We start from the raw sequence: 19884 nt of genomic DNA on the forward strand, positions 1-19884 counted from the left end.
AGAGCATACTTCCTTTGGGAGATCACAACTCCATCTTTTGATTGCGCTACTTTAATGCCTAAGAAGTATTTGAGACTTCCAAGATCTTTGGTTTGAAAATTTCTACACAAGTACTTTTTCAGTTGAGATATTCCAACAATATTATTTCCTGTAATGACAATATCATCAACATATACTATTAAGTAAACACATTTCCCAAGAGAAGAATGACAGTAAAAAACCGAATGGTCTGCTTCACTGCGTTTTAGCCCAAATTTTTGAAGAATGGAGCTAAACTTTCCAAACCAAGCACGTGGTGATTGCTTGAGGCCATATAGAGGTCGATGCAATTTGTATACTATAGCAGACTCTCCCTGATCAACCTAGGAGGTTGCTCCATATAGACTTCTTCCTCAAGATCACCATGTAGGAAGTCATTCTTGATATCCAATTGATGAAGTGGCCAGTGACGGATGATTGCCATGGCAAAGAAAAGGGGAATAGTAGTCATCTTGCTATAGCAAAGAAAGTGTCACAATAATCAAGACCATAAACCTGAGTGTAACCTTTTGCAACAAGCTGGGCTTTGAGCTGATGAATTTCACATCAGGGCCAACTTTAACTGCATACACCCATTGGCAACCGACTACCTTTTTGCCCAAGGGAAGGGGCATCAGCTCCCAAGTATTACTGTGGTCAAGAGCCTGCATTTCTGCAATCACAGAGACGAGTGCAGGAGGATTGGGATGAAGACTTGGAATGACAGATACGGGTACAGGAGGATTAAGATCAAGACTTGGAATGACAGAGACAGGGGAGCTATTTGACTCAACCACTGGAATAGGAAGGACTTGCTGGAGGATAGAAACATCCTGAACAAATGGAGAGAAGTAAGAAGTTTGTTCAAAGAATGTGACATTGGCAAACATGCAATACTTCTTAGTGTCATTAGAGTAACACCGATATCCTTTTTGGAGTTGAGAATAGCCTAAAAAGACATATTTGAGAGCGCGAGCGGTGAGTTTGTCTAGACCTGGAGACATGTCATGAACAAACCATACACAACCAAACACTTGGGGAGGTGTATGAAAAAGAGGATCATTAGGAAACATAATGGAGAAAAGGACTTTAGTATTAAGAGAGGAGGAGGGCATTCTATTAATAAGATAACATGCACTTAAGATGGCATCCCCCAGGGATGGATAGAAAATGCTATAATCCGCCAGCTTTATATTCTTCTCCAATCTGTTTACCTGAACCACGCTCCTATATAACAAAAGATTTGTGATGAAAGGTTGTTGAATAATTTAACATTTTGGTCAACTGGTTTAGGGAAATTAAATTAAAAGGACAATTAGGGACAAAATGGACAAAGTTGAGATTGAGGGAGGGAGACAAGGAAACATGACCGACTCCTCTAGAGGAACTTTTAGATCCATTTGAAAGGGTTATGAAATGAGGTTTTTCTTAAAAGTATATAGATGAGAACAAAGAGGTATTACCAGAAATGTGATTAGAAGCACCTGAGTCAATTACCCATGAATTTTGAGCTTCCATGGATTGAGAAATGCAGGTTGTTGATGTCTTGGGAGATTGAGATGGCTATGCCAAGCTTTTAAACTTTAACCTTAGATGCTCTTGATATTCATCCTCGGTGAACTTAGAAGTGGAAGTTTCAGTCTTCGAAATATTGGCGGTTTTGGAAGGGAAACCATGTGCATTGAGGGCGTCCCTGACCTCTTCGTCCTCCTCCTCTAGTGCCACATCCTCCTCTTCTCCGTGTGGCAACCATGACAGATGACTCCACTAGTTCATGCGCTTCCTGAGTTTGAGGTATCGGGACACGCAGAAGGCGAATGGTCAATGTTTCCATGGAGGGGACCTCATGATTGGTCAGAAGTTGATTTCTGTGATGATCAAAATCGGGATGTAGCGCACGAAGGATCAAGACCATGTAAAATTTTTCTTGTTTCTTCTTAATATCCTCTAATGGGTCTGCTTCCAAAATCATCCTGAATTCTTCGACAGCAGATTGGGATTCAGCCATGAAGGACACCATATCATGGTATGCCATTTTAAGAGATGCAAGCTTGTTTCCAGTGTCATAGAGACATTGAATCTCGTTGGCATAAGTGCTTTGAGCTTTCTTCCAAAAGGTGTGATAAGTTTTGAAAGCCCTTAGAGATATTAAAGTTTTGGTTCCAATGACTGCCATAATAGGGCACACAACTGGAAATCTACTTGTTTCCACTGATAAACTTTTTCAGCAGGGACATGGCTTCCATCTCGTTCAAGGTGGTCAGAATGCCTTTGGCCAAGGAACCACATTTCATCGGGCAGACCATGATAGATAATTTTTTCTATTTAGCTTCTCGGAGGTAATTGATGGACTTCCAGAGTACGAAAGCGTGCTGCTAGAGGCCATCTCTGAAGAAGACAAATCGCACCAGCGAGGAACAGGAAAACCCTAAGGGTTTAGATGGACAAAACTTTGACGGCGGTCGGTGGTGAACAACAATCTCCTAGGGAGAGCCTATGTGAACAACTATGACAAAGCCTGGTTTCTGTCTAGCCGGCAGACGGGTGCGGACAGCGGCACCGGCTAGACAGAAACCAGGCTTTGATACCAAGTTGAATATAGTGAAAACTAAATATGAGATTAACCTGTCTTGTGTTTAATATACACATAGGTCCTTTATTTATAATAGAAGAAATGGCTAAGGCCAAAATACAAATAAGAAATAATAACAAACTAACCAAAGATAAATATAAAATAAAGATAATATATCTAATAGTTACGTTTCTATTCCTTTTTGAACTTCCATTCACTTGCCGTGTCATTGTTCGCTTGTTGCACTACCATGGTTGTCTTCTCTTGTGTTGTGGTCGTCTTCTCCATTTCAAAAGGTGGGACTTTTGTTGGTCTGCTACATTGTACCATGTAGGAGGAGGGGAATTTTACTATGGGTGGGTGGTCTGCTGCTGCTGCAGTGTTTAGCAGAGGAAGGATAGGTAATATATTATAAAATTTGTGAATTAGGAATTATTTGTTATTTATTAATTGTATAATTAGGGATAAAAATAAATTGTGTGAGAATACATCAAATTCAATTGAGAGCAAGCCAAGTACATAAAGCACTTTGAACTTATATAATTGTATGGTAATATTTGAATTAGTATGTTATTTATAATTATTTTTCATTTGAAATAAACTCGCTTGCATGAGTTTACATAAACTTTCGAGTTTGATAACCTTGCACATGATAATTTATCTAGTACTCTTCTCCATGATAATTATGGTGATACTTCTTCTCTAGTGGCAAAAATGGTATCTGTTTGTTTATTTATAGCCATGACAACTCTTCAATAATGGTCTCTTTATCAATTGGATGTCAAAAATGCATTCTTTAACGGAGATTTGCAAGAAGAGATTTATATGAAGCAACCTCCAGGATTTGTTACTTAGAGGGAGTCTTCTGGGTTGGTATGTCGTCTTCACAAATCCTTATATGGCCTAGAACAATCTCCTAGGGAGAGCCTATGTCAAACACCAAGAAATATAGAAGACTAGTTGGAAAGTTGAATTATCTTACAGTTACTTGTTCTGACATTTCCTTTGCAATTAGTATGGTAAGAAAATTCCTTAATCCCCCGTGTGAAGATCATTCGAATGCATTTATTCATATATTAAAGTACATTAACCCTTTGTTCACTTGAATGAATTTGATAGAGAGTGATTGAATGGATTTGAGAAGATTTGAAGATAAATTTTGTTGTTGTTTATTTGAGTAGATTTGGAGGTAAGTGAGAGTGAATTTGAAAGTAAATTTTTTTAATCTGTCACATCAATCAAATCCTACACTAATTCTCACAAACTTTACTTCCAAATTCATTTCCACTTACCTTCAAATCCACTAAATTAACAACAAAAAGTTTACCTTCAAATTTTCTCAAATCCATTCAATCACTCTCCTCCAAATCCATTCAAGTGAGCAAAGCCTAAAGGATCTCCTGGAAAAGGATTGTTAGTTCTAAAAACCATACAAGAGAGGTTTGTTATTCTGATGTTTATTGGGCAGGATCTCCTTTTGATAAAAGGTCTACATCCGGATAATTTGTTTCCATTGGTGATAACTTGATCTCTTGCAAAAGCAAGAAATAGAGTGTTGTGGCGAGATCTAGTGCAGAAGCAGAATATAGAGCTATGGTCTTAGCCACTTGTGAGCTTGTTTGGCTTAAGCAATTGCTTAGAGATGTACAATATGGAGATGTCACTCAAATGACGCTTATACGTGACAATCATGTTGCTCTTCATGAGAGGACCAAACACAATGAGATCGACTGTCATTTTATTCGAGAGAAAATTGTATCCGGAGATATCAAGACCGAGTTCGTTAGTTCAAGTGATCAGTTAGCAGATATTTTCACTATGTCTTTACGGGGCCAAGAATTGATTATATTTGTAACAAGCTTGGTACATACGATTTGTATGCACCAGCTTGAGGAAAGTGTTAGATATATTATCTTTATCTTTTATATTTATTTAATTTGTTATTATACTTATTTGTATTTTTGGTTTATCTCATATTTCTTCTATTATAAACAGAGGGGGATTAATCCCTATGTGTATATTCAACGCAAGGGGATTAATCCCATACATAGTTTTCACTATATTCAACAGTTTCTAATGACAAAGGGAAGGTCTAGATTTTAGTCCACCTGTCCTTCTAAATTTTCATATACAAGCTCATTAGAATTACAATAATTTATAAGATTCAAAATTCGTTACCTCATGTAATTGTGGCATTACATTTGGAAATCAAGTCTACTATTGTAGCACTCAAAATATTGTTGTTGTGGCCACTTTTTTGACATTTACATTATAGTTTTTCATCATCATGATCATGAAACCTTTAGTTGCTATTGTTGCTCTAAAACAATATGAGCGAAGTGTGCCTTTAGGTCTCCAACATACAACCTTTCATCACTCAAGGATATTACACTCCACACACCCTTTTGTTGTCCAACTTCAGTAATGCCTATGACCCCCAAAATGTGAATGATTGCAATCCAATGTCTTGCACATGGAGAATTAAGAAATTTATTTACCACACTTACCACAAAGGTATTGAAAATGTCTCTCCCGAACTTGGTAGAAGTTTAACATTGTGATTCATAGGTGTGTCATGGGGCTTGGACGTCACTAGAATCTCCTAGAAAATATGTAACGTGTACTTCCTCTAAGATATTACAATTACATTTTTCGATTATTCTACCTCCACATGGAGTATCTAAGTTTGTTTGAAAATGTCATCACATATACTTCTTAAAGACATCAAATGTAAGGAGAGGGTGACAATGTCATTAGCTTATACTTGTAAGTAGAAAGAAGACTGAAGAAGGTCTTGTCAAGTGTTATGAAATAGTGATGAATTGAGGGTGAGAAATACTTATACCCTTTTTTAGACTTAGGTGATAATTTGTTGACCTCAAGACTAAGATTGTGAACAAAATAGGTAGATTCGAAGACTATAGGAGTTAAGGGATTGAAAAGTTGACGAGGGAACACAATAGAGTGACAATATAGCACACAATGAGAACATCACTACAAAATTGTTGAGAACATATCCATGAAGTAAAAGAGTTTGAGTAATTTGAATAAGGTGCCTATTCTTGGACTTTGTCTCCCCATTTTGATAAGGGGTATGCATTGGATCTTTGGTGAAGAATACCATGGAAAGTCATGAAAGTTTGAAAAGTATGAGGGAGGTGTTTACTAGCATATTCGATACAAAAAATATGAATAGAAGCACGAAATTGATTTTTAACTTTATTATAAAAGTATTGAATTATGAAAAACAACTTAAAACGATTCTTCATTCAAAAAAGAATTATATTGAGAATAATCAATGAATTACAAATATTGAAATCTTAAAGTAGAGTTAACACAATTCGGTCCCCAAATATTTCTTGGGAGGACACTCTTTAAGAAATGGACTATGATTATGTTTTTCTAATTTACAGGATTTACATGACAAAGTTGACAACTTAGATGTGGTACAAGGTGTTGAAGCTTATCAAGGTTAGGATGACCCAATTGAGCATAAATTAGAAGAAGGAAACTAAGACGGCATATGATGAATTTTGTGTGTTTAGAATTCATAGGAGAGAGAACATATTACAGGCTACTCTCTTTGAGGTGAATAACATAAATATGCTAGAAGTCTAACTGATTATGATTACGTCCATATCTATGATTCTAACACCAAGCCAATGATCGCAGACAAATTTGTATAAACATATATGCTTAAAAGCAAAATCAAAAATGACAAATATTTTGAAAATAGCATAATCGCATTCTACCGTCACAGTATTTATAAAGATACTTGTATTTAATTTATTAATTTGAGGATTCTTTGTTTCATTTTTAAGGTGCTTGATATTCTCCTTTTAAGTGGACTGTAATTGGGAACAATATTTTATAAACATATAATTTCTACTTATCTCAGGAATCATGGGCTGCCATATTCAAGTCATAATTAGTGAATCTTCATTGTCCCAAATTGAACGTCTAGCCCTGGTGCCCCTCCATTTATGTTATTTAGTCTTGAACGTCCCTTGAGAATCCTTCAAATATACTGACTCTATTATAGGAAATTCCGATCATGCAACCGATAGGCACCCACCATATTGGGTAGATCATTAGGACTCAAAGGAATAATTTTTACTTCAGACATCATGTAGAACGCAATCAGGTGTCTCCAGTGAGGTTATCCAAGGCGACGACAACGACAACAGAAAAAGGAACAAAAAGTAAAACTCAGATCTACTTAAATCTGGGCCAAACGGGACGTCATCGACCGGTGGAATGGACTCAGGAGGCGCCGACGACCTTGTGTCTAACGGCGGCGACGAGTGGGTCTCGCCGGAACTAGGCGCGTGGGCTACACGCGCCTGCGACGGTGGCGGCGCGTGGTGGTCAGACAGCAACTACGCCAACCGCGGTGGCTACTACCCTATCAACGACCCCAATCGGCAATGGCGGCAGCCACAGTGGTCAGACAGCAAGAGCGGTGGCTACTTTTGCAAACGGATCTCCCAAGACCGGGAGGTCTAATACCAACTTGAAAAAGAAAATGATTTTATTATTTTCATTCATGGTAATTAGGTTCTCCTTACCTCTATTTGTAGCAATCTAATCATCTAGAAAGGGAAATAAGGAAACAAAATAATCTGGAAGATCATACACATGTTTTCTCGAATTAGGAAGATTCTATAGATATTTTTTTCTAATTAAGAAGATTCTATAGATATTTCTTCTAATTACAACAGAATAGGAAACAAATAGTTGGTTTTGGAATTAAAAAAACAGAGAACTATAAAAATAGAGTTGCAACTAGATTAAGAAGAACATGTGTAAAGAGGAGGAAAGGATAAAAAAAAAATAAATGTGGATAAAAGAAAAGAAAAACAAGAAAGAAGAAGAAAAAAATGGAGAAAAACTTGGTTTTAAGATTTTGGTCGTTGGAACCTGTCATTGTTGCAATTGATGCTGCTGGAGTAAGTTATCACCATAGGTTAGAGTTAACGATAGAGAAAGCTGATTCTCTAATGCATTCACTAGTCAGGGTTCTCACTTTGAGAAGAAGGCTCTAATTTGTAAAAGAGGGATCATTCTATCATGGCGGGTAGTGTTATAATACAGTATATGTGTTGGGGACAACATTCACTTTGTCATCCAACTTTTAAGGTTGAGTTAGATTCAAATACAAAATTTTAAGATTGCCTTAATTTCATCTTTGAGATGTGTTTTTCGCACATCAACTATAGATACACCCAATGTGTAGTTCTGATAAAGTTTGGGCAATACTAACAATCCAAGTCGGTATTAAGGCTTTAGAAATCATAAGTTTTTATTACATAAGAGGTTGCCATAAATATTACACTGAAACTTACTCGACCCATCATAATAAGATATTTATGTTTCATAAGCTTCACCAAGACGCTTTTTGAACTTATCTAAAAATAACTAGTTATAATTCATAAAGATATTTTATATCCAAATGAATCTACTCAAAAGCATTTTCTGAATGCCTCCAAAATTGAAAGATGAATGTAGCTTATTTCAGGTCGAACTCAACATATTCTAGCTTTTAAACTTTTTGGTAAACATGAAATTATAATTACTCAGTGTATTGCATAAACAGTTTTAGAGTAAACACTGATGAGATTTTGTTAATTAGCAACTGGTCTTATTAAGATGGATTTTAATCTTCTACTAACACGCTGACTCTTTTAAGTTAGATCTTTATTATCATAGGTTTTTGGCTTTAACTACAGCTTTCTTTTTCAATAACTATATTATGAGGTTAGATTGCATATAACGGATTTTTAGTGTAGTACAGAACAAGAGTGGTTGGATATTAAAGTGCATATTGCTTGCTGTTTAAATATTTTCAGAAATTAGCGTAGAGCACCAAATATTTCTGGTCTTGACAATTTAGTATTGGAAACAATGTATTTGTATTTTAGTTATATGACTTTCCATTTTCTTGCAGGTTAACTGTCTTTTCATTTGGCTTATTTGCTAGTCCTGCTATGGGAATATGTACTTATATCTTTGAGGTAAGTACATTCGATGAAACTACTTCTTTAGTCAATGGGATTTGGTGTATACTTTCTTGAAGAAATCGCCATTAGTATATGAAAGAATGCATGTTTTAAAATTTATTTATAAGATTTCTGTTGTAATTAGAGAAGATATCTTTAGAATCTTCCTAATTAGAGAAAATAGATATATAATCTTCTATTTTATTTTGTTTACCTAGTTTTCCTATTTTTCTTTTTAGGATAATTAGTTTGTTACAAATAGAGGATATGAGAATGTATTTTTTATGATTCAAAATATAATAAAATCTGTCCTTTTTTCAACTTGGTATCAGAGCCAGGGTTGGAGCCTATCCTAGCGAGATCTATGTGGATATTCTGTTCCACCTGTTGTCGGGCCACTATCGGACCACCCATTAATTCTATTCTCACGTTCGAGATGTCTATACCTCGGTGTGAAGGGGGTGTGTTGGAAGTCTCACATCGACTAGAGATAAGGCCAAATTATAATATATAAGTGGGGTGCAAACCTCACCTTACAAGCCGGTTTTGTGGGGTTGAGTTAGGCTTAAGTCCACTTCTTAACAATTCCAATGCATGTATAATATTTATGTCTTTATCATTAATAATGAATCATTCTAGTTATTTTTTTTCTTTTGCTTTTGGCTAGATTAGTTCATTGTCTTCTTTTGGCTAGGGATGCAGCTTAGAAAGGCTGGGAACTGTGACCTTGAATTTATTCAAGCTTAAGATGACCTAACATCTGGGGCGGAGTGGAAGTAGTAAAAACCATGTGCTTCTAATCCAATGCCGCAATCATTCCTCCCATACTCATGGAAATCGAGTAGCATGCATTGGAAGGTTAACACATATAGAAAAGTTTAACAATACAATTTCAGACACAAGACTTTCAATCAAAGATTCTAAACGACATAGATGAACATGTAAAGAACAATAACACAGGAAGGAACTAATAAGTACTAAAGAATAGAATTAAGAGCATATGACTTAATGAATAACAAGGCATGAATAGTTAATGAAGATGAACAATATAAGAACATAGAGTAAAAAACAAGATTAAGGAGAAAAGGGGAAGAAGAGTTAGAATCACCACTCCACTACTATGAATTCAAGATAAGACTCCAAATATATAAGATCAGTCTCAGGTGTTTCAAGCTCTAAATTTTCATACGACCCAGAGAATTACAAGAGGAGGAGATTGCTATTTGTGTTTCAAGCTCTAAAATTTCATATAGCTAAGAGAATTACAAGAGGATGTCAAAATATATTTTAGGAAACTTTAGATATTATTCCCACGTATTTAATTTGTTATATTCTCCTTATCTTGGTATTATTATTGGAATAACAATCCCACAATTTTAGGGATTTGTTCCATAGAATAGGCTACTCATTAAATAAGCTCTTGTATATATATGCAATGCATGTAAGGAGACAAATAATAAAATATATATTCTCTCTCCTAAATTTAAGATGGTATCAGAGCTCCCGATCCTTGGGAGCCTCTAACCGTGTATTTTCATTACCGCCTTCATTGCTGCCTAACCCTAGGGTTCCATCACAGCCTTCATTGTTGCCTAACCCTAGAGTTCCATCACAGTCTTTGTTTTTGTGCCTTATTTGCACATTTTTGTAATGGCTGAAATGGAATATGTAAACAAGTTCTAGAATAAAAGGGAAAGGAAAGGTCAGCCATCTCAGTAATGATGCTCCTACGGAAGATGCCAGATTCAAGTCATGGGATGAAGAAGACTCCATGATCATGGCATGGCTATGGAACTCAATGGTTCCGGAAATTAGCGATACATGCATGTTCCTCACTTCTGCAAAGGCCATATGGATTGCAATAGAGCAAACCTACTCTAAGGCAAAGGATGCTGCCCAAATTTATGAGGTGAAAGCAAAAACAATGGCAACCAAACAACGCACTAAATCTGTCACGGAGTATGCTAATCAACTCAAATCTTTATGGATGGAATTAGATCATTACAGGGTCATAAAGGCCAAGTGTTATGAGGATTCAACAATTCTAAGAGAATACATTGAACAAGATCGAGTTTATGATTTCTTGGTAGGCCTAAACCAAGAATATGATCAAGTCAAAATCCAAATATTAGGCAAGGAGAAGGTTCCTGGACTCAATGAAGTAATGACAATTATTCAGAGTGAAGAAAGCAGGAGTCTAATTCTAGAGACTCCAATTGCGGATAATTCAGCTATGATTGTTGAAGGAGCAACAACCATGGTTGCAGAACAAAAAAAGTACGCCCTTTTCCAAGAACAGAGAAGAAAAATGAAGGAGTTTGGTGCACCTATTGCAGCAAGCCGCATCACACAAGGGACAAATACTGGAAGTTACATGGAAAACCTCAAAGCAAAGATTGGGGACACAAAGGAGGCCTTCCAAGGAGAGGGTGGAAAGCTAATGTTGTTGCTGGTCCTGAAAGTCAAGAAGAAGGATTTGTTTAACTCAACCATGAGGAGTTAGAAAGAGTAAGGTCCTTTTTTAGTAAATTGGAAAAACCCACAGGTATGTGTTCGTTGACATACTCTGGTAAGTTCCCATTTTCTTTTGGATTTAAATTCTCAAATACCCCATTTACCCACTATTGGATACTAGACTCTGAAGCCACAAACCATATGACATTATTCCCTAAACACTTCTCCACATATTGCCCATGTCCCAACAGCAAGAAAATTTCTACCGCTGATGGAACCCTCATTACTGCAACTGGACAAGGAGATGTCCAAATACCCTCAAACATGATACTAAAAAATGTTCTTCATGTCCCTAAGTTATCCACAAGTCTGATATCTATACAAAAACTTACCAAGGACCTCTTATGTAATGTAGTTTTCATAGCAACTCTTGTATATTGCAGGACAAGAAGTCAGGGAGGACGATTGGACATGCTAGAGAATGGAATGGCCTTCACTACATGGAAGATTTGAGTCTGCCCATTGAGAGTCACTCTCTAATATCTGAATACTCCATGGCCAACAAAGAAAAAATGTAATTGTTTCATTGTCGTTTGGGACATCCTTCATTTCGGGTCGTAAAGTTAATATTTCCTTGTTTAAAAATTTAAATCTAGAAATTGTGAGGTGTGTGAGCTTGCCAAACACAAGCATGCACCTTTTCCTATCAGCAATAAAGTAAGCAATTCTCCATTTTATCTTGTTCATACGGATGTGTGGGGTCCCTCTAATATTCCTAGTACTTCAGGGGCTAAATGGTTTATAACCTTTATAGATGATTGTACAAGGGTAACATGACTTTTCCTTCTTAAACACAAATCTGAGGTCAAATATGTTTTTCTTCAGTTTGTTTCAATGATTAAAAATCAATTTGGGGTTAATATAAAAATAATTAGGTCTGATAATGCCAAAGATTACTTCAATCATACTCTAAATTCTTTTTGTCAAAAGGAAGGAATAATCCATGAATCCTCATGGGTAAACACACCCCAACAAAATGGGATTGTAGAAAGGAAAAATGGGCACTTATTAGATTAAACTAGAGCACTTCTTTTTCAAAATAATGTTCCAAAAAGATTTTGGGGGGAAGCTATTCTCACTGTTACTTACTTGATTAATAGATTACCTTCTACTGTTTTATCTTCAAAAAGCCCCATGGAAGTCTTAAACTCATTCTACCCACATATAATCCATACAAATAACCTTCAACCTAGAATATTTCAGTGTCTCCTTTGTACATGTTCATAGTAATGGAAGAGGAAAACTTGACCCAAAGGCAATAACATGTATTTTCTTGGGGTACTCAACCACACAAATAGGGTATAAGTGTTTTCATCCCCCATCCAAAAAATTCTGTGTCTAGAGATGTTACTTTCAATGAACAAGTAAGCTACTTTGACCAATCTCATCTTCAGTGGGAGTCTTTAAGAGAGGAAGATGAACCTTTATATTACCAAATCTGTCTTTTGGACCAGAAACAAAAATTCAAAAGAATACTACCACTATATGTGAAGCTGAAGCTAAAGAGGAACAAGTAAAGGTGAATCAAATACCTCAATCTACAGGACTAGCAACTAAACCACATGATAATACAAAGTTTGGGAAAAATTTGGTGTACACACGAAGAGGAAAGGCCATTCCAAGATCTACTCATGTTCAAGAATCCAATCCTACAACATCACCTAAGGTAATTCCTTTTGATCCTATAAATTCTAACTCTATTGGTTGTGATGAATTTCCTTCTCAAAAACCAGTCGAACATATAGATCATAATTTAGACCTCCCAATTGCTCTTAGAAAAGGAACCAGAACTTGCACCAAACAACAACCTTACCCCTTGACAAATTATTTATCCTTTAAAAAATTCTCACCTACCCATAAAACCATTCTCACAAGCCTAAACACCACAACTACACCTTCTGTATTTGAGGCATTAATTGACAAAAAATGGAAACAAGCCATGGACTTGGCGATGGAGGCGTTGGAGAAAAACAATACTTGGCAGCTAGTCTCCCTACCACCTAGAAAAAGGGCTGTTGGGTGCAAATGGGTTTATACAGTGAAGTACAAGTCTGATGGGACTATTGAGAGGTATAAGGCAAGGTTGGTGGCCAAGGGATTCACCAAACATATGGAGTGGATTACTTAGAGACTTTTGCACCAGTTGCCAAAATGAACACGATTAGAGTAATTTTGTCATTGGCAGCAAACTACAATTGGGAACTCCAGCAATTTGATGTAAAAAATGCATTCCTACATGGGGATCTTGAAGAAGAAATATACATGGAAATACCGCCGAGTATATGGGACAGATTGAGGCCAACACAATTTGAAAATTAAAAAAGGCACTGTACGGGTTGAAACAATCGCCTAGAGCATGGTTTGGGAGATTCACCAAAGTTATGACAAGTCTTAAATATAAATAGAGCCAAGGGGACCACACTTTATGCATCAAACATTTCGATTCGAGGGGAGTAACAATACTATTGGTCTATGTGGATGATATAATTATTACTAGGAATGATAAAAAGGAACAACAAAGGTTGAGCCAATGCCTTGCCAAGGAATTTGAAATCAAGACTTTAGTGAAGCTAAAATATTTTTTGGGGATTGAAGTAGCCCATTCCAGGAAAGGAATCTTCATATCCCAACAGAAATATATCATTGATTTGCTACAGGAAACAGGTAAAACAGCTTGCAAACCATCAAGTACACCTGTAGATCCAAATATAAAGTTGGGAAGTGCAGAGGAGGATGTGTCTGTGGATAAAGAAATGTACCAAAGACTTGTGGGAAGACTAATTTACCTATCTCACACTAGGCCGGATATTGCATTGTTATGAGCTTAGTTATCCAATTTATGAACCAACCAAAGGAAGCACATTTACAAGCTGCACTTAGAATTGCCAATATATAAAAGGGACTCCATGAAGAGGATATTTGTTCTAAAGAAATAAGAATGCCAGTCTTGAGGCATATACAGATGCTGATTATGCAGGTTGAGCTGTGGATAGGAGGTCAACTACTGGATATTGTACCTTTCTTGGTGGAAACCTAGTAACTTGGAAGAGCAAAAAACAAAGTGTGGTAGCTAGATCTAGTGCTGAAGCAGAATTTCGAGCAATGGCCCAAGGAATTTGAATTTTTATGGCTGAAGATTATATTGGAACACTTAAGGATAAAGTAGGCTGAACCAATGAGGTTATATTGTGATAGTAAATCTGCAATTAGTATAGCACACAACCCAGTACATCATGATAGAACCAAACATATTGAAGTGGACAGATATTTTATCAAAGAAAAGCTTGATAGTGGCTTGAGGGGGAGTTTCAAAATATATTTTAGGAAACTTTAGATATTATTCCAACATATTTAATTTGTTATATTCTCTGTATGTGGCTATTATTATCTTGCTATTATTACTAGAATAACAATCCCACAATTTTAGTGATTTGTTCCATAGAATAGGTTGCTCATTAGATAAGCTCTTGTATATATATATCCAATGCATGTAAGGAGATAGATAATAAAATATATATTCTCTCTCCTAAATTTAAGAGAGGAGGAGATTACTATTTTTTAATAAGCCATCTTACAAATTCAAATGAAATGTACAAGAGATAAATCCTGAATGAATTTTAGATCCTAATTCTAGACTCTTCTAAGTGTTTGGCCAAAAAACTAAATAGAAAAAGAAGAGGGAAATTCAAATTTTAAAATTAAAATGCAACCTTCAAGGCTACATGGTCGAATATCTAGCACTCTTTCTTAAATAAAGAAAATATCACGTTCCATGTGCTTTGTCTTCTCATGTAAATTTGGAATTAGGAGAAAGATTAATAGCAATTAGATTGTGTTGTAATTAGAGGAAAATCTTCCTAATTAGAGAAAATATTTGTAGGATCTTCTAGATTATTTTTCAATATATTGTTTTCTTATTTCCTTTTTTTAGAAGATTAGATTGTTACAAACAGAGGTAACGAGAATGTAATAGACATGAATGAAAATAATAAAAGTCATTCTCTTTCTCAAGATGGTGTCAGAACTCCTGATCTTGGGAACTCTCTAATCCAGTTGTCAAACACATTCTTAGATATCTTAAGGGCATCTTATGGTTTGCATATGTGTGTTGCCTCTCACTTAACCCCTTCCTCTAATTCATCTATCTCGTTGGAGCATCCTAAGTCCATATCCACCTTTTGCTCTTGGTTTCTAAATCATTTTGTGGTTCTCCTAGGTTTTTCTCTTCTAAAACCCTAGGTTTCTCTCTCCTGAATCCTTGGTGGTTTTTCTTTTTATCTTTTAACCGCTTTTCGCATTCTCTCCTTGATCCTACCCACTTATCATGTCTTCAAGGGCTATAACATCTTTTTTCGAGAGTCCTTCCATAACTCAAATGCAGATTGAGTAGGCTTTTGTATTGACAAGATGTCCACTTCTATGTTGTCTTTATTTGTGGTGACAATTGGATTTCCTAGAAAAACAAAATGCAAAATGTAGTGGTAATATCTAATGCAAAAGTAGAGTACAAAATATGGCTTCTACTACTTGTTATCATATTTGAGCCAAATATTCTAACAAGTAGTAGAAGCCATAGCTTTGTACATATGGACTCCAATGTGTGTATGCACGTGTATAGTAGCTCTCATCTAACATGCTTTAGCATATTAGCTCAAACTTGCTACACAATTTGTTAATGCCAATGATCAATCAACAAATGTGTTTTCCAAATTATTGTTGGGTCATGGAATTGATTATCTATGTAACAAGCTTGGTGTATATGATTTATATGCTTTAACAGGAGAGGGAGTGTTAGATGTATCTTATATATGGGTTTGAGCCCATCTTTGTAATAGTGAATATAGTGAAAACTATGTATGGGATTAATCTCTCTAATGTTGAATATACACATAGTGTCCTCTATTTATAATAGAAGAAATATGGGCTAAGCCCAAAATACAAATAAGAAATAATAATATACTAACTAAAGATAAAAGATAAAGATAATATATCTAACAATAATGCTATAATACACTGTATTATATGTGTGTGTGTACGCGTGTGTGTGTTTCTCTTTTGTTTAATACACAAGTAATGGTGGTAAAGGCCAACCTTAAATAGGCTTAATTTGTTGGTGGTGTTGAAAACTATAAATTTGGCTAAATGTGTAAGATAAAAGATAAAGATAATATATCTAACAATAATGCTATAGTACACTGTATTATATGTGTGTGTGTGCGCGTGTGTGTGTTTCTCTTTTGTTTAATACACAAGTAATGGTGGTAAAGGCCAACCTTAAATAGGCTTAATTTGTTGGTGGTGTTGAAAGCTATAAATTTCGCTAAATGTGTAAGATAAAAGATAATATATCTAACTGTAATGCTATAGTACACTGTATTATATGTGTTGTGTGCACATGTGTGTGTTTCTCTTTTGTTTAATACACAAGTAGTGGTTGTAAAGGCCAACCTTAAATAGGCTTAATTTGTTGGTGGTGTTGAAAACTATAAATTTTGCTAACTGTGTGTGAGCATGTAAGAGTGTTGTATGACGGGTTGTCACTTTGGACTTGGGTTGCGTTAATTGTTCATTGTAGTGGCCAAGCAAGCTAAGTCATAATTGAAATTTAGCACTTGGGGTACTACGTTCTTAACTAGACAAAGTGTTCTGATTATCCACTATAACTTTGGGAGCTAGTAGTGTGGCAATTGCTGAGAGGAGATTATTGTAGGTTGCATAATTGTAGTGTGATCTTAGTTAGAAATAATTGTGTTTTGGATTTCAACTATAATTTTTAGTGTATGGTAAACACATGATCCAACAGCGTCAATAAGCTTTGTATCTATTGAAGAAATCAAATAGAGAGAAAAATAAAGAACTTTATTGGCCAGATCTTAAAATGTGCAGAAGATGATAAACCTTTGTTACAACAAGTGTAGGTTAGAGGATCATCAGTAGAAAGGTATCCATTATTACTGACTAATAGGAGTCCCATGCAGTCAACTAGATCTAACAAATTCTTGTACTAGACAAGCAAAAGTCACAAAAAAATAATCTTTGCTACGAATATCACTCTCCAAAAAAAGGAAAAGTATTAATTGGAAATATATAGGCCCATTTTTTTTATTGTTTTCATAGTTTCCTATGTCTATGTTCGAAGACATAAAAAATGAAGACAAGTCTTTTGTAATTACAACTTAAAATATTGTTAAATAAAAAAGGCCCTTAAATTCTCCTTTTCAAATTCAAGCCCAAATATATAATTGAACTTTAGCTACCATAAAAATACATTCAATGGATCCCAATTATGAATTCATAAATTCTGGATATTCCATAATGGAGGGTTGTTTGTACTTATTTTATTAAAAAGTTCTTATATTTAATAAAATAAGCAGATTTCTAGTGCTTATTTTAATATTAAGCAGTTTTGTAATAAGCATCCTCTTTACTTCTCATATATGTGGTCATGGTAAAAGGTGTTTATTTTGAGAACACTTATTTTAAGTTTAAACAAACTGTCTTTAGTCTTTCAACCTACGTACTATGTCAAACTTACTTTTCTGAGTTTTTAACTCATTCAGCATAATGGAAAAAAGGTTCCTCCATTAATAGCTTTATGAATAAATGTTTTTCATGCAAGGCTACGCACCAGATTCATGTCAAATATTACTTGTTTAAGTGATTGTCACGTTTCCATAGTAAGGATCAACTGTATTGTACCTCATCTGAAAATTTTGGTACTTTACAATAACTTGTCTCCTTTTGCAGGATTTTGTGCTACCAGGATTTCGGTCTATTTTGCTTATGCTTGTGAGTAGTATTATGGGCTTCTTTGCTGAGGTGAAAACCTAAACTGCATGCTGATAGTTTGCTTTTTTCTACAAAAGATAAATAAGAAGTGGGTTATTTAAATATCTACTAACATATTGTCTTTTTTTAAAATTTGGGTTATTTTTTAAAATTTGATTCATGAGCTTTGGTCTAACTACTAACATATTGTCTTTTTTTTTCAAAGCCTAGATTGCCTTTCTAAAAGGCCTAGCATAACTTGAAAGCCTATTTAAATATCTACTTTGTAATATGGCTGTTAAATAGGCTAATGGGCAAATAATTTAAATCAAGCAAGTTTAAATTTTTTATGGTCTTAGAATATTCAAATAAAATTTAGTATATTGAAAATATATTGAATTGGATGGTGTAAATCCTGATCGTTTGAGCTTAATGGGCTTTGATAAGCCTTGCCTAGATTATTTACTAAATTGGTCTGGGTCGTGCTTGATATGGGCCAAATTATAGGTTCTAACCTATTTGTGCTAGGATTTTGAAAGGCAAGTTTCTTTCGCTAATTAGAGCTTCTGTTGGCACTTCGTCACTTTTGTTTTTCAAAATGATCATTGCACCCCTAAGCAAAGAACCAAAGTTCCACAGAAGTTAACCATGATGAACAATTTTCGTCATTCAGTTTCTTTATCGTGATAATGGAAGTGGTAGGATACTAAAAGTCTATGAGAGGAGGAAAAGGAATTAATAAGGTTGTTAGGTGGTTAGGAGGATACTGATATGATTGTAACTGTTAGCATCAGTTAGTTAGTGGGAGGGGAGCCTATATAAGAGGCTGGCGAACTTGTAAACTTTAGTTTTGTTAATTTTTTTGTATAGATAGGACATCTATATCCTGTGGGGGGGACTACTCCCTCAGAGGTTTGTGTGTACGTTGTTTGCTCATTATAAAAGAAATATACAGAATTCTTTTTCTTTTCTGTGCTAGTGTCTGTGCTTTGAGAGGAGTTAGATAGATTTCTTAACCAAAGAAACCTATCAATTGGTTCGACCTGCCAGATCCTTGGAGGAGCGAGATGGAGGGAAAGATGAATGCGATTGAGAACATAATAGAAGGAAGAATGAACGCTATGGAGGGGAGACTGAGTTCACTAGAGACGATAGGGGAAGAGTTGAAAGAAGAGACAATGGGTATACGTCAAGAACTTAAAGAACTCGCGCTAGTTGTTGGAGGAATGGTGCGGCACCTTGATAGGAACTCTTGGGGAAGTCAAGTGTCAGTGATGAGAATAGGAGAGGGAAGAAAGATAGTTCGAAGGATGAGTTGGAGGACGACATGGGCGAATTACAGCCCAATTGGGTAAAGCAAGTGGAATTACCCACGTTAGAGGGGTTGGATCCATTGGGGTGGATCTCAAGGGTAGAGAAATTTTTTCATATTCGGCATGTCACTGGGAGGGAGAAACTCCGGCTGGCTTATACATGTATGGAGGGCAGTGCAAGCTATTGGTTTAGATTCTAGAAGACCAAGACCAAGAATCCCTCTTGGGAAGATTTGCAAGAGGCACTGATCAGGAGGTTTGGGGGAGAACTGTGTTTGACAAACTGACGACCATGAGGCAGAAAGACACAGTGGAGAATTACGTCCAGGAGTTTGAGATGTTGGTGGCGCAGACGACGGTGGTAACGGAGGAACAACTTTTGGGCTACTTCTTCCCTGGTTTGCAAGGCGACATCCAAAGCTAGATTACGCCGCATAACCCTAGGGACCTACTGATAGCCATGGAGGTGGCTAGAGATGTGGAGGAAGCCAACAAGAACCCAAGAACGAATGGAGGGCGACCAATAAGAATAATCAGACGTGGGGAAGGTATCAAGGAGGATCGAGGACGGTTGCTAGAACTGATTCTTTCAGGGGAGGCTAGAGTAGGCAGGGGATTGTAGACAACGTGAATTCTACAAAGAAGGAGGGGACAATGGGTACTACAGTGTCCAAGAAGGGAAGTAATATGATAGGAGAGA

The 19884-nt window shown here is 35.9% G+C and overlaps 1 protein-coding gene across 6 annotated transcripts in view; it reads left to right on the forward strand.

Moving 5' to 3' along the window:
* Positions 1–19884, forward strand: part of LOC108342792 (uncharacterized) — a 68296-nt gene that overhangs the window by 31670 nt on the left and 16742 nt on the right. For 4 of the 6 annotated variants that reach the window (XR_001833432.2, XR_001833433.2, XR_008249791.1 and 1 more), the window contains exons 7-8: positions 8538–8604; positions 17851–17922. Coding sequence is in view for 2 of the 6 variants with exons in the window: in XM_017580594.2 (XP_017436083.1) it covers positions 8538–8604; positions 17851–17922 (139 nt within the window). In the remaining 4 variants the exon portion in view is untranslated. The remainder of the gene's footprint in view (positions 1–8537; positions 8605–17850; positions 17923–19884) is intronic. The other 2 variants (XR_008249790.1, XM_052878781.1) reach the window with 1 other exon arrangement.

Source organism: Vigna angularis, chromosome 6, assembly GCF_016808095.1.
Source record: "Vigna angularis cultivar LongXiaoDou No.4 chromosome 6, ASM1680809v1, whole genome shotgun sequence".
NCBI classification, from domain to species: Eukaryota; Viridiplantae; Streptophyta; class Magnoliopsida; order Fabales; family Fabaceae; genus Vigna; species Vigna angularis.